At 45.8% G+C, this 14725-nt stretch overlaps 3 protein-coding genes across 5 annotated transcripts in view; 2 read left to right on the forward strand and 1 right to left on the reverse strand.

Annotated features, from left to right (window-relative positions):
* Positions 1 to 11999, reverse strand: part of Lnx2 (ligand of numb-protein X 2) — a 64937-nt gene extending 52938 nt beyond the window's left edge. The window contains exon 1 of one of the 3 annotated variants that reach the window (XM_031338759.1): positions 11898 to 11999. The gene's annotated coding sequence lies outside the window, so the exon portion shown is untranslated. The other 2 variants (XM_031338757.1, XM_031338758.1) reach the window with 2 other exon arrangements.
* A 628-nt stretch (positions 12000 to 12627) lies between these two features.
* Positions 12628 to 14345, forward strand: LOC116068776 (DNA-directed RNA polymerases I and III subunit RPAC2). The gene is made up of 2 exons (XM_031338761.1): positions 12628 to 12968; positions 13796 to 14345. The coding sequence occupies exons 1-2, from the start codon at positions 12943 to 12945 to the stop codon at positions 14169 to 14171; spliced, it is 402 nt and encodes a 133-aa protein (XP_031194621.1). The 5' UTR covers positions 12628 to 12942; the 3' UTR covers positions 14172 to 14345.
* Positions 12628 to 14725, forward strand: part of LOC116068777 (protein POLR1D-like) — a 32961-nt gene continuing 30863 nt past the window's right edge. Inside the window, exon 1 of the mRNA XM_031338762.1 lies at positions 12628 to 12968. Coding sequence (XP_031194622.1) covers positions 12943 to 12968 — 26 coding nt within the window. The 5' untranslated portion in view covers positions 12628 to 12942. The remainder of the gene's footprint in view (positions 12969 to 14725) is intronic.

Genomic DNA, 14725 nt, shown 5'->3' on the forward strand with positions numbered 1-14725 from the left:
AAAAAGGAGATGTAGGGAATGCACATACTAGAGGAGTTATGGGGAGGGAAGGGTTCATCTCATGAAATTCTCAAAGAAATTTTTTTTTCCTGAGCTCAATCCCTAGAACTCACATGGCAGAAAAGGAAAGAAAAAAAAATCAACTCCTACAGGCTGTCCTGTAACTTCCCTATGTATTTGTTACATACTCACATTTTTTTTTTTTTTTTTTAAAAAAAAGAGTACTCTGATTTGGCCATCTGCATTCACCATCATTTGTCAGACGTATGACAAAATGCTTGAACTAGGCTGCCTTTATGAAGAAAAGAGGTTTGCCTGGTTCACAGTCACAGTTCTGGAGAGTCAAGACCATGACAATAGTGAGACTCTGCTGGTCTTCTGAAGTACTGCCCCCACCTCTCTACCTTCCTCCTTCCTTCCCTCCTCCCCTCCTCCCCTCCCTCCCAGCCTTTCTCCCTCTCTCATACTCCAGAAGCCCAGAGTTTCCCCATTATCACAGATAATGACAGGCACAACTGTGAGAAGGCAAGACCAGCTCACACAGGAAGGCAGAGATGCTACTCAAGGGACCAGGCATCTGCTTTTATGACAACTTGATGTCTTAAAAAAAAAAAAAACCCAAACAACTCCACTCCAGAGCAGAGGGGACAGCTCAGTCTACAAATTCTTGTCTTGCCAAGGACCCAAGTTTGACCCTCAGAACTTCCACAACAATGCTGAGAATGGTGGCATGCTCTTGGAATCCCAGAATAGAGACAGGTTTCCTGGGGCTAGCTGGCCAGCTAGTCTAATCTGGTGAACCTCAGGCCCATAAAATACCTTGACTCAAAGGAGGTAGTTTCCTGAGAATGACAACTGAGGCTGTCCTCCAGCATCCATGGGTGTGTTCCCACATAAATACGTTCTCATGGATGTATAAGAATACATGTACACACACACACACATACACACACAGAGGGAGGGAGAGAGGGAGAGAGGGGGGAGAGAGGGGAAGAGGGAGGGAGAGAGGAAGAAAGGGAAGGAGGAAGAGATAGAGAGGGAGGGAGGGAGGGAGAGAAGGAGAGAGGGAAGGAGGGAGGGAGAGAGAGAGGGAGACTCCAGAAGACCAGGAATCCCTTTGAAAGATTTTCTCCAATGGACATCAAGACCACCCATTAGGTAGGCCTCATCTCTTAAAATGTCCACCACATAACATCATCCTCTGTATTCTCCAAAATGCCATTCATCAGCTGTAGCCAGTGATTTCTACTTTGTTGTTTCTCTGTCTTCCACCCTTCTCCACAGTTTTCTTCCACTTCTCTAACCCCTTAACATTAGATAGGAGTGAAAAAAGGCTAGGCAGGAAAAGAAAGAGATACCTGAATAAGGTCAGGGGTTGGAAAGGAGGCAATGCTATTGTTAGACTACTTCCTGCTGATTAGGAGTGGCCAGTTCCTTGGGGCAAGTTTGATCTTCTGCCTTCAGAATATTTAATTTCTTCTTTTTTCTTTGCATTTGACTGCTTGACCAACAACAACCCATCAACAACTCTTAGGTCCCTAGCATTAATAAACCCTTTGAAAAATCCCCAGAATCCCAAATGTCACACAATCACAGAAACTATCTGCAGCTGGCAAATTCACACAGCTGCTAGAGCCCAAGGCAAATCATCGGCAGCTGCTGTGGACAATCTAAAGCAGCCCCACATTCCACACCTGGGGTTAAAACAAAACCATTCTTATAATACTTCTGTGGTTTTTAAAGAAACAAAAATTCTAAAGGCTAGAGAGATGGCTCTGCGGTTAAGAGTACTGACTGCTCTTCCAGAGGTCCTGAGTTCAATTCTCAGCAACGACATAGTGGCTCACAACCATCTGTAATGAGATCTGATGCCCTCTTCTAGTGTGTCTGAAGAGAGTGACAGTGTACTCACATATATAAAGTTAACAACAACAACAACAAAATCTTAAAAAAAAAAAATTCCTAAACTCATTTTAATTGGCTATAAATAAATAAATAATATATATAAGTATATCTTTTCTATAAATAGTTTCCATACTGTGGTGATTAATAATTGTCAACCTGACAGGTTGAGAATAAGCTAGAAAAAGAACTTCTGGCATAATCACAGATGGATTAGTTAGCGTCTTATGATTCTATTGCTGTGGGGAGATGCCTTGACTAAGGAATTTACAAAAGAAAGCATTCATTGGAAATGTGCTTACAAGTTTAGAGGGTGAGTCCATGATGATGGCAGGAAACACAGCAGACAGGAATACAGGTATGGTACTAGAGCAGTACCTGACCGTCCACATCTGACCCAAAAGTTTCAGGCAGAGGGGGGACGTTGGGGGGAGATTGAACCTGGAATGGACTTTTGAAACCTAAGCCCATCCCCAGTGACACACTTCCTCCATCAATGCCATACCCACTCCAACAAGGCACACCTCCCAATCTGCCCCAAACAATTCCACCAACTAGGGATCAAGCATTAGAACATATATGAGCCTCTACAGGCCATACTTAGTCAAACCACCACATCTAGTTTAGGTTATTCTCTAGGCTTGCCCGGGAGGCCCGTCTAAATTAGAATCATTGAGATGAGAAGACACACACTAAATACAGGAGGCACTGCATCCTGGGCTTGACTGACAAAGAAAGGGGATGCGCATGAGCACTCAGGTCACTTTGCTTCCTGGCTATGGAAGAAATATGATCACCCAACTCAAGCTCCTGCTGCTGACTCCCTTTTCACGATGGAAAATAGCCTAGAATTGTGAGCCAAAACACAGACACCTGTTCTCCATTAAGTTGACACCTATTGTTTTCTTTAAAAAATTATATTTGCAAAATAAATCCATGCTATTATATTTCCTCAAAGATAGAAAAGTCATGCAAACGTGATATAATACCTGGAAAGGGAGTAAGCCACCGTTTTGGGAAAATTATCTTTATTTTTAGTTTTTTTTAAAGATTTATTTATTTATTTTATGCATATCAGTACACACTGTAGCTGTACAGATAGTTGTGAGCCTTTATCTGGTTGTTGGGAATTGACTTTTTAAGGACCTCTGTTAGCTCGGTCAACCCTGCAGTCTCCGGTCGACTGGTCAACCCCACTCTCTCAGGTTGGCCCCACTCACTCAGTCCCTGCTCAATCCAGCCCTAAGATTTATTTACTATTATAAGTAAGTACACTGTAGCTGTCTTCAGACACACCAGAAGAGAGTGTCAGATCTCATTACGGTGGTTGTGAGCCACCATGTGGTTGCTGGGACTTGAACTCAGGACCTTTGGAAGGGCAGTCGGTGTTCTTACCAGCTGATCCATCTCACCAGACCTCTATTTTTAATAAAAACTAAAATCAGTCTATTTAAGCATATTAACTACTTCATCTATAATGGAACCACAAAGTCTAAAATTAGAGAAATGATTGGAGTCAATGCATGCTTCACACGAGACCTGCTCAGCTATTGAATAGTGCTCGCAGATGCAGATGCTGATCAAATACATTACATACCCAAAACAGGGACATAGGACACAACACTGGCTCTCCCATAACTAGCTGGTCCAAACGGATTTTATTTCAGCTTCTATTAAGCCTAGACAATTGTTTCCATATAAGAAACACAAAGGATAGAGAAATCTATAAAACAGTATACAGGGATGCATGGTTTGGGAGCTATGTCCTAGTCCAGACCCCACCACCTGTTCTCCATTAAGAATATTAGTCCATGGTGGTTACCTCCATCCCGAGTTGAAACCAGTCTATGTATTTCAGAAGATCTCCTACTTCTACAGTCTGAGAGACCTGGGGACAATATTTTATAAACCTTAATCTTACATCATATATAAAAATAGACTCTAAATAGATTAAAGACTTCACTATAAGACCTGACACAATACATCTGGGGGGGGGGGTGAGCAGGGAAAAAGCCTCGTGAAAAATATGACCTCAGGCTGGAGAGATGGCTCAGCGGTTAAGAGCACTGATTGCTCTTCCAGAGGTCCTGAGTTCAACCACATGGTAGCTCACAACCATCTGTAATGGTACAAATAAGGGCTGACCATGGGACACACCAAGCTGAAAATCTTCTGTACATCTATGGAAACAGCCAGTAGGGTGACAAGGCAACTGTGGAATGAGTGCCAGCATCCGCAAACCAGATCTGCCAAGGAGTTAATATCCAAAATGCACACAGAACGCCAAGTACTCAGAAGTGGGTAAAGAACTGGAAAGCACTTTTCTACAATGATATATAAATGGGCACCAAGTATGGCAAGATATGCAAAGTCACTTGTCGCAGAAATGAGATCAAAACAGAAAGGTGCTGCCTCATATCCATTAGGATGGCTCTGACCCAACAGAGCAGAGGCTGTAAGTGCTGCTGAGGCTGCAGAGGTGGGAGTGTGCACTATTGGCAGGGCTGTGGAATGGTACAACCACTGTGGAAAGCAGGAGGGTCTTCAAAATGTCACAAAGAGAACTGACACTTCATCTACAAACTGCATTCCTGATGGATGATATTTACATGCCTATGGTCATAGGAGCATCATGCAAAGCCCCTAAGAGGTAAAGGAAGCCAGAATTCCATTGGCCCAGAAACGGCTAAACAAAATGTGGTATATTCCATATGGGAAATTTTTCTGTCATTAAAAAAAAAAAAAAAAAAAAAAAAAAAAAAAAAAAAAAAAAAGGAAAGAATTTCTGTCACATGCTACAACACAAAGGAACCCTGAGGTCATGATGCTGGCAAAACAACCTGTTTGCAAACATTCTCCATCTCCCAAATGAGATCCCAAAGTTGCCAAATGCATTGAAACAGAAAGGAGATGTGTGTCGGGGCTGGGAGGGTGGGGATGGAAAGTTATACATGGAAACAGTTTCTATCTGCAGCATTAAAAAAAAAAAAAAAAACTTTCAGCGATCTGGTTCACAATATATGAAGCACAATATACTTAAATAAGCTTAGGAAAAAATGAAGCACCATAAAAGTGTTCCATTAGCAGTATTTTGGCAGGATTCCTTTCAGTAACTGAATAGTTATTCAGTAAATTAAGCATCTGGATTGACATATGTTGTAAGTGCTAAATATTTCATCAGATTTCAAATATTAAAGGACATAAGATAATGTGAACTCTCAGTAGTAGTTTATGATGGCACATCAATGCATTTTGTGAGACATCTATGCAATCTTCAATATAGGAAAATCTTAAAGAACTTGTGCTGCTGAGACCAGTAAAGGGGAGCCACGGGGTGAGCGGAGCTGTCCTGTCTACTGTGTGATTAATATTAGACCATTTTTCACTGACTGGTGTGGGAGAGGAAGAAAAGGAGTAGAATTAGAAGGTGAGGCTCTCCTCAAAGAGACTAAAAAGGATGGAACTAAGGACCAGATCAGGCCTTCAGTAGACCTGAGACTTCAGCAGGAAGGCTGGGAAGGGTAAAAAGAAGCCTGAGAGAAATCACAGAGGTCCCTTCAGGGTCCTACCAGCTTCCCTGAGCATGACCTAGGAGCTGGGTTAAAGTTTGTCAGTGGTGAGGGTTTGGAATAATGCACGAGTAATGAAACTAAAACCCTCACTAAGACCAGCCAGGCACATAAGAGCAGGGCCATCTACCTCCCTGGCCTCACCCCTTGCTTCTTTCTCCTTCTTCCTCCAGTTCCTTAGGGAGGGTTCATCTTTCTAAGGCCCAATCATCCACATAGCCCTCCAACTAAACTTACAAAGGGGAGGTGTCAGTGATACCCTACTCTGCAGAGAATGGCTAGTTTTCCTCATCAATTTGACAGATAACACCTTAGATTAGAAATGTGTAAGCCTATTCTATCATTTCAAGTGCTTGTTTAAACCTGTTTTGTTTTGTTTAAAAAAGAACAATAAGTAGAAGCATTATTTAGTGTTTTTAACCTCATCCAATGTAACCAAAATGTTGCCAATTCAAGATGTAATCAACATAAAACTTACTGAGGTTTTTGTGGGTTTCCTATTTTACACTGCTGTATTTCTCAGCACAGGGCGGTCACATTTCAGAGCGCCACAGCCAAATATGGCTAGTTAGTACATTACCAAGAACACAGGCTTGTACCACTTCAGAGCACTTAATAGCTTGGAACTGTGTGATGTCTCAGTTATTAGATGAATTCTGTCTCAGGTCAGTGTCAGAACACTCCGTAGACACAGAATGGACCAAGGGGAACGAAGGGGCAGAAAGGCGGCTGAGAGAATTCCCAGGACTGAGAAAAGGCAGTACAGGGGCAAAGACACACTGGAGAGAGGCTGAGGTGCCAGGGACAGCAGATGCCAGACACTTAAGCCAGGACTCCGGATCAGGACATGAGGACAGCAAGCCTAGCAGACATTACAGCCATAGGGAAGGGCAGATGGGAGAGGGGCAGACAGACTGGCAAACTGTCTCTTTGAGGAGGATGGGCACTGCACTGGAAAGTGTGGGCCTAAGAAAGGGCTGGTGGGTGATTATGGGCAGAAAAGGGACACAGGTTTAATGGGATAGGAGTTCCTAATGTGGAAAACACCTTGGTACCAAATGAACATTAAACCACGTTGGAGCTGGAGGCCACTGGAGCTGAAGAGCTGAGGAACTAGAAGCCGGGGTATTTAGCCTTCCCACTTTCAATGGTTGTATCTCCTCCATGGAAGGGCTTCTAAGATTTGAATCTCTCCAAAGGTAGAAACTCTGTTCTTTGTGCTTCACAGCTCAGCACTGATCACGTGGCATGGGCTTAGAGATCGGGTAGGCAGAACTGAGTTGAAAACTGAAGTTTAAATACTGAAATCACACAGAGGAAAGACAGGGCAGTGTTCACGACACTTAAAGGTGACTTAATCTGTGCCGATCCCATGGGATCAGATCCATCTTTACTTATGTGGTTTAACTGATAAGGATTCTGAAGAAGAATTAAAATTTCAACTTAATTGAGGCTTTATGGCCAACATCTGATGGGATGGGTATTTCTCAGATTTACTAATAGCTAACACAAAAATCTTTATTATCATGAAGTACAACTTTTTTTTTAACCTAAGATTATGGCCTTCAAAATTTGGTTATAAACTTTTTATCACAGTCCACTTTTGGATACCATATTATTTCAAAAACCTCCCCATGCCTCTTAGGTAGGGTCTCTCTCTAGGACACCCTGGCTGTCCTAGAACTCAGCATTTGTTTCTACGTCTCATTTCTACCCAGACTCCAAATCTTCACTCACAAATTTTCTCCTGTGGGAGATGGGCTGTTGAGGTAACATTAGGGGCAATAGCGCTACCTAATACTCAGCCTTCTCTGGACACATTTCTAGATCCCTAATTATCCCCACAGAGATATCAGAGGCTCTCCCAGTAACCAGGAAGCTGTGGTCAGTAACCTATGAACAAGGTTATGTCCTGTGTGTCATGCAGTTAATACTTAACACAAAGGTCTCTCCATTGGAGAATTTACCACACCTCACAGCTATGGCAGTGAACTGTGAGACGTGAATAGTTACAGCACCTCTCATGGAAAGGAAAACAGCTGGCTCAGGACAACCATCAGTTCTCACCAGGGTATTTTCTTAAAGGCTTGCAAATACTGTAGGGACTCTTGACACAACACATTCTCTTTTGTTTTCCCTCTAACCAAACATATGCAGAAACACAGACCAAAGCTGGTGGACTAAATCCTCCACATACACGAATGCGCTTTTTTTTTTTTTTTAACGTATCTGGAGGAATTTACAGTGAACAAAACAGATGGGACCTCTGCTCTAGAAATCATACAATCTAAAAGATAGAAACTCTTAACACTTAGGTTTTTTTTTTTTTTCAAGTCACACAAACTGGGCTTTGTCACTCTGCAGTAGAGAACTAAAAAAAGTCCTCTGAATAACTCATTAGGCTAATAGCTCTCATCTTCTCGATCCAACCATCCCAAAAGTTTGCATGACCTCAGATCTTTCTGCTGTTTCTGCTGCTAAGGGAAACTAAAGGAGATTTGTTTTCTGAAAATTTCTAGGCCCTTCAACAGTCAAGCTTAGACCTGGAGAACTCTACAAATACAATCCTATGTGTGAGGTCTGTGCAAGTGTGTGTGTGTCATTTTTCAGCTGGCATCACTTTTTAAGTTAATCTATGAGGTAAGCCCCCTCCCATCCTTCCTGCCTATGGAAGGATCTGTAGCTTAGGAAACAAGGGGGAAATGTTACACAGTTCTGCATAGTAAGAAGGATTTGAGCTGGGGTGTGGGGGAGGTGGGGGGGACAGGGGGGAGGGTGGGATGAGAGAAAGCAGAAAAAGAGAAGGAATCAGAGCCAACTGGTGTGAGAACTTGGGATTCTCCTTTGATGAGGACCCAAATCAATCTGGTGAGGTGGGGGTGGGCAGGCCAGGATCTTGCTGTGTAGCACTGGTGGTCCTGAAACTTGAAATACAGGCCAGGCAAGGCTTAAACTCTCAGAGATTAGCCTGTCCCAGCCTCCCAAGGGCTGAGATTAAAAAACGTGTGTTGCCACACCGAGGTGGGGTTTTGTTATTACGTTGTTGTTATTTGGGGGGATTTGTTTGTTTGTTTAGACAGCATTTCCTGTGTCCCCCTGGCTATCATGGCTCTCACTCTGCAAACCAGGATGGACTCAAACTCAGAGATCTGACTGCCTCTGCCTCCCAAGAGCTGGGATTGAAGCCGTGCCACCACTGCCTGGGCTGTTTTTCTAATTTTTTTAATTTTTAATTTTTAATTTTTTTTAATTTTTATTTTTTGGTTTTTCGAGACAGGGTTTCTCTGCGTAGCCCTGGCTGTCCTGGAACTCACTCTGTAGACCAGGCTGGCCTCGAACTCAGAAACCTGCCTGCCTCTCTGCCTCCCAAGTGCGGGGATTAAAGGCGTGCGCCACCACTGCCCGGTTGTTTTTGTCATTTTTAAAGACAGGATTTCACTATGCACCCACAGACTGGCCTCAAACTCATGGCAATCTTCTTTCGTCATAGGCTCTGGAATGAATAAGATTACAGTTGTATGTTTCCACACACAGCTCTGAAACGCACTTCCAACACCTGCTGTTCCACATGAACACCCCAGCAGCACTGCTCTCTAAACTCCGCCTTCCCCTGTCCCCAAATCTCAGAGAGTTTACCACACACATTCAAAAGGACTTTATGCAAAAGCTTTTTCTAGATCTCTTCTCTCCAGGCTTCTCTCACGATGTCTATGCCACAGGCTAGGTTGACTAGCATGACTAGGCTGACGTGTCACTCACCCACGTGGCAGCTCACTGAGCCTGAGCGGGACTTACCTTCACGCTACCATCAAGTGTTTTAAACCACTCCTTCTCAAGCCTCCACCATTCCACTACCTCACCGATAGTGTTGTCATGAAAGGAACAACTAATATTTATTCAGCACTTGGAATGTGCCACAGACTGTGTCAAGGGTATTACATGCGTAATTTCACTTGATCCTTAAACCTTACTAAACAGTACCCGACTATTTCCTGCCTGTTAGGGAATCAAAACCCAGATGGAATAGTAATTTAAAAGGCAACTGGAAGAACCTGACCCCTCTTTTGCCTCCATAAGCAACTTAACTAGTTCACACCCAAGCTCCTTTCCCCCACCCCAACCCCAAAGCCAGGAATCACAGGACATGGTGGCACAGGCCTTTAATCCCAATACCGTGGGAGGCAGAGACAGGCAGATCTCTGTGAGTTTGGGGCCAGCCTGGTCTCCATGGTGAGTTCCAGGACAGTTAGAGCTATACAGTGAAACCCTGTCTCTAAAAGGAAAACAGAAAACAGACAGACAAACTAAAAAAACCAGGGATCGTCTTCTTTCATTACTCCTACCTAGTCACTCACCTAGGAGTCCACACCTCCTGAATGCCACACCAGCTTTCTTCAGATTAACAAGCTTTGGCTAAATTTTTACTCAGCCATAGCCCTAACTACTTTTATTTTTTCTGGTTTCCAAATCCTACCAGACTAAAATGCTAAAGAACAAAGAGAGGGTAATAAACTCTTTGCAAACACAGATTATATGCACACAAACATAAACTATTATATAGTAGCAGCCCCGATCTGCTTCTCACCTATTGTCTGGACTCCCCGCACTGTCCTCCAGCCTGTCGCATCTTCCTGCTTGAAACTAACACCTCACTATCACTGACTGGATGAAGTGCCCAAACGTCTTGAGGTGATATACAAAATCCTTTCTTTGTATTATTTCCACAGCTATCTGAGGGTCCACTTGTAGAACCTAAGATGAACAACCAACCAGCCAGCTCCTGACCCCCAAACTTCAACCCCAAACATAGTGACCTTCTACCGCTATAAGCATTTAGGATTTTCCCAGAGAGAGCCTGTGACAATTTGAAGATTGCCTAGGATTTCTCTGACACATTCTAGGCAGAAATGATTTTAAGTTCCCACATCACTTTGTTCAAATTACTTTCAGGTAGCAGACTAAGAAGTATACTGACACTGAGCAACTTTGGGCAAGAAATTATCCCATTCACCAAAGTCTGGAAAGTGGCGGACACTGAGTAGCTAAATGTTTCTACAATGAAAAGGTTCAAACTTGAAGATTAGAGGAACAAACCACAGACTTCGTGGATGGACTGAATTAAAAGCAATGTGACTCTAGAGCTGTTTTGATGTGGCCTACATTTGACCCCTTTGGGAAAACTCACATGGAATTTGGACAGGCTAAAACGGCAAAGCCTTGTGAGCTCCCAGTTCAACAATGATCTGCCAGCCAAATAGGACACTAGATTCCCCCAAGTTCCTTCTTTACCTGCCAAAGTCCTTTTTTTCCAAACGTGTGGGGGAGGATGTTCAAACCTATCAAAGCAAACAGGATTGACCTACTGAGATCCAACTTCGTCTGGGCTGTGTCACTGTTCAGTCTAGAGAAAAAGCAAATTGGGTCCTGGGAAGGAGGCCAATTTCTAAGTACTGTGACTACAAAGAATGTGACATTCTTAAAGTGAAGGCAGTTTGGATAATCTGGAGCTCACAGATTCCACCAACTATCCTTGCCATTGGTTTCTGGGATTTTTTTTTTTTTTAAAGAAAACTTGGCGGGGTGTGGGGCACATACCTTTCTAACCCCACAGCACTCAGGAGAGAGGCGGATCTCTGTGAGTTTCAGGCTAGCCAAGGCTACAAAGTGAGAAAAGAAAAACTGATTCGATGATGCCATGCGGAAGCGTCCTTAAGGGTCCTGGCAAACACACAATCTTAAATGCAAACGGAAATACTAGAACACTCCATTAAAAAGTCCTTGTGTGAAACGTGGCAGAAAGCTTTGAAGAGCCAGCGGTGTCTTCCCCAAGAGGTGCTTTGTGAGCAAATGCTTCCAAATCGGGATTCATATTTTGGAAATTATACCCTCCACGCTCCCAAACATGTCAAATCTGAAGAGAAAGGTGAGAATTCCCCCGCAACAGGCTGGGGCGGGGAGGAGGGTCTCTCTGCTCATCCCTTCCAGGGAACAAAACCAATGGGCAGCTAGCTAGCGCCACTCTGGCTCCCGACAACGTGCAGACGCAAAGTGCAAGAACTCGTCCCCAAACCTCCATGTCTTGAAAAACCAGAGGCGCACAGACCTGCATCGGGGATCCTGGAACCCGCACCCGCGCCGGGCCGGGCCAGACAGCACGCGGCCCCCAGCGGTTTCCCAGATGGTCCCCCCCCACCCTGACGCCACACCCCGTCACTGCCTGCACCTGAGGCGAAGTAACTCACTGAGGGAAAGCGGCCGGCTCCCCGCGGGAGCGCTGACGAGGACGCCGCCCGGCTCCGCTCCGCCGGGACTCGCCGCCGCCGATTTCCTGGCGAGAAGCAAAGTCCAGCCAAGACTTTACTTCTCAACCGCCCCTGCTTGCCTTTCCCCTCGGGGGCGAGCGCCGAGGCCCAACCCGACACGCACCTGAACCAATCAACGGCGGACGAAGGCGGGACTAAGAGCGGGCTCGGAGCCGCTCGACCAATCAAGGAGTTCGAGGGGCCGGGTCGGCCCTGCTCATCACTCCCGTGTTAGAGTGAGCGCGTTCCGCCCTCCGCCATCGCTCCCGGCCGGATTCTCTCCTCAGACACACAGAGAAGACGCTCGAGAAGTGTCTGCGTGCACCCCTGGAGCGCCGCACCAGTCGCGGGACAGCTGAAGGGAGGGGAGGGCTGCGGGACCAGGCTGAAGGAGAACAGGTGGCGCGGGGCGGCTGACGTGGAGGTGTGCTGGTCGAGAGGACAGCTGGGTGGGGCGGGGACCCAGCATGGCCAGGGTCAGGTGGGAGCTGGGACGATGCACCTGAGGAGAAGGGCGGTTCCTTGGGATCAAAGGGAAAAGGAGCTGCAAGTCCTTTGGTAGCGTGAGCTCCGGAGGAAGGAGGGCGGTGCTCCAAACTCTCACTTCTCTCCCAAAAGAAAGACAAACGCTGCCCTTGCACCTAGTGGAGATGTCCATTTGCACCCCAGGTAGAAAAAAAAAAAAGCCCCACAGTATCATCAGGAGAAAGTCATCTCTGCCCAACAGTCTCTCTGCTTTTTCAAGGTGCCCCATGAAAGGCCCCGGGAATAGCTAGCCCTGGGGCAGTCCGGTTCCTGGAGAGTCTAGCAGGTCAGAGATCCGACTCCGACCCTAAATAGCCAGGTGTCTCGGGGCGACAGGTGAAAGCCTGTGCTCTTCGGGGACACTTGGGAACAAGACGCGCACCGCAGCTGGCTAGCTTCCGCAGTTCCAGGTGAGCGGTCCCGCCCGTGCCTGGGCGTGGTCGGGGGCGGGTTCTGTACTAGCCCCGCCCAGCAGAGGGCCCTGCCGCGCCGCTGCGGCTCCGCCCCTCTCCTTCCGTCATCCGCTCCTTCCGTCGGTGGTTTCTTCCTTCCTGCCTTGTCCCGCACCTTTCGCGATATGGGGAAGAGTTTCCATTTCGCCAGCGCCACCTGAGGATTTCCTGGAGCCGTCCCCCGCCCCCGCGATGGAAGACGATCAGGAGCTGGAGAGGTAAGGTTGGAGGGAAAGAGTGGAATGGGGCGGCGGGTCGGGCCAGCGAAGCGGGTAGCGAAGGAGCACGCGGCCGACTGCGGCCCGGAGTGGCGGCTAGGCCTGACCCCAGGCGCCGGGGAAGGGAGGAGAGAGAGTAGAGCGGGCCGGGTTGGGAAGAGGGAGGAGCCGTGGGTTTATTTATAACAGAAAAGCCCAGAGGGATGCTAGCCAGCCGGGAGGGGAGAGAAGTTGGGAATCCAGCTGTAAGTCCCAAACTGCCACCCCCATTAGAACTGCCTCGTGTAAGGTACGCACCCAGCCAGCCGCCCGGAGTGGCGGTCCTGACGTGTTAAGTTCGCTAAAGTTACTGCTACTCCGCTGTGTGCAGTCTGCTCGTAAGTTCTGTCCACCAAATTCTCCCTCCTACTAAACTTTTCACTTCCTTTCAGTTAGTAGTTTCCTTACCTCTTTCAAATGGAAGCCGTAACTGAGCCTGCCACCCTGATAACTTGTGGTTGCTGTTTTTATGCAAAAGTAATCGTGTTTTTTATGCCTGTCAACTCCCTTTTCATGTTCCAGCAGGGCCTACCCTATTGTAATTCTGTCCTTTTCTTTTGCTCTATCTGAAGAAAGATTTTGCAAACATTTCGTGGGTTTTTTTTTTTTTTTCCTGAGATGACACCTCCTTCCCCTTGCTGGAGTCAAATGAAGTAGGGTAAAACTGGAGTTAAATATCTATGGCTAGAAGCGTGGAGGCAGGAAAATGAGGCAGTGAATCATAAAAAGTTAATCAGAAAAACGATATTCCATATGATCTCATTCTTACAAAACAAATATGTGTGTAGAAAAATATCAGGATTGAAGACCTCAATGGCTGAAGGCGAGAGGAAGACAGCCCTGGAAATGGTCCAGGCAGCTGGAACAGATAGACAGTGTGTGACATTTGTACTGCACGAGGAGGACCATACACTAGGAAATTGTCTGCGGTACATAATCATGAAGAACCCGGAAGTGGAGTTTTGTGGTTACACTACGACCCATCCTTCAGAGAGCAAAATTAATTTGCGAATTCAGACACGGGGTGCACTTCCAGCTGTTGAGCCATTTCAGAAAGGCCTGAATGAGCTCTTGAATGTCTGCCAGCATGTGCTTGTCAAGTTTGAGGCCAGCATAAAGGACTATAAAGCTAAAAAGGCAAGCAAAAAGGAACCCACATTCTAGTCCCTCATGCAGGGTACAAGCAGGACCACCCTCAGGATGGTGCAGAACCCAGAATTTGTGAATGCAGCATGTCCTGTCCTGTAGGAAAATGTGGCTCTAGCTATTGACCCATTACAGCTGTTGGAATCTCTGCAAGTATATTTGCCTAATAAATTCTCTCTTTTGTTTAAACTAGTTTTGAGTGGTTTCTCTTCCTTGAATCTAGATGAATGCCAAGGATGGTGTCACCCCTTAATTGAACCAACACTAAAAGTGAACAAACAGATAATTGGGCCAAGTCTGGGGTTTTGATCACAGATCTTTTTTGTTTTGTTTTTTGTTTTTTGAGACAGGGTTTCACTCACTCTGTAGACCAGGCTAGCCTCGAACTCAGAAATCCGCCTGCCTCTGCCTCCCAAGTGCTGGGATTAAAGGCGTGCGCCACCATCGCTCGGCTCTGATCACAGATCTTAAAAGGACTATTTATTTATGATTGAGATGCTGAGGAAAGGAGAAGTAAAATAGAACGAGATCCAGGAGACTGTAATTTAAAAGGGCTGAAAAGAAGATTGGAA

The sequence above is a fragment of the Mastomys coucha genome, unplaced genomic scaffold (genome assembly GCF_008632895.1).
Source record: "Mastomys coucha isolate ucsf_1 unplaced genomic scaffold, UCSF_Mcou_1 pScaffold22, whole genome shotgun sequence".
Lineage (NCBI taxonomy): Eukaryota > Metazoa > Chordata > Mammalia > Rodentia > Muridae > Mastomys > Mastomys coucha.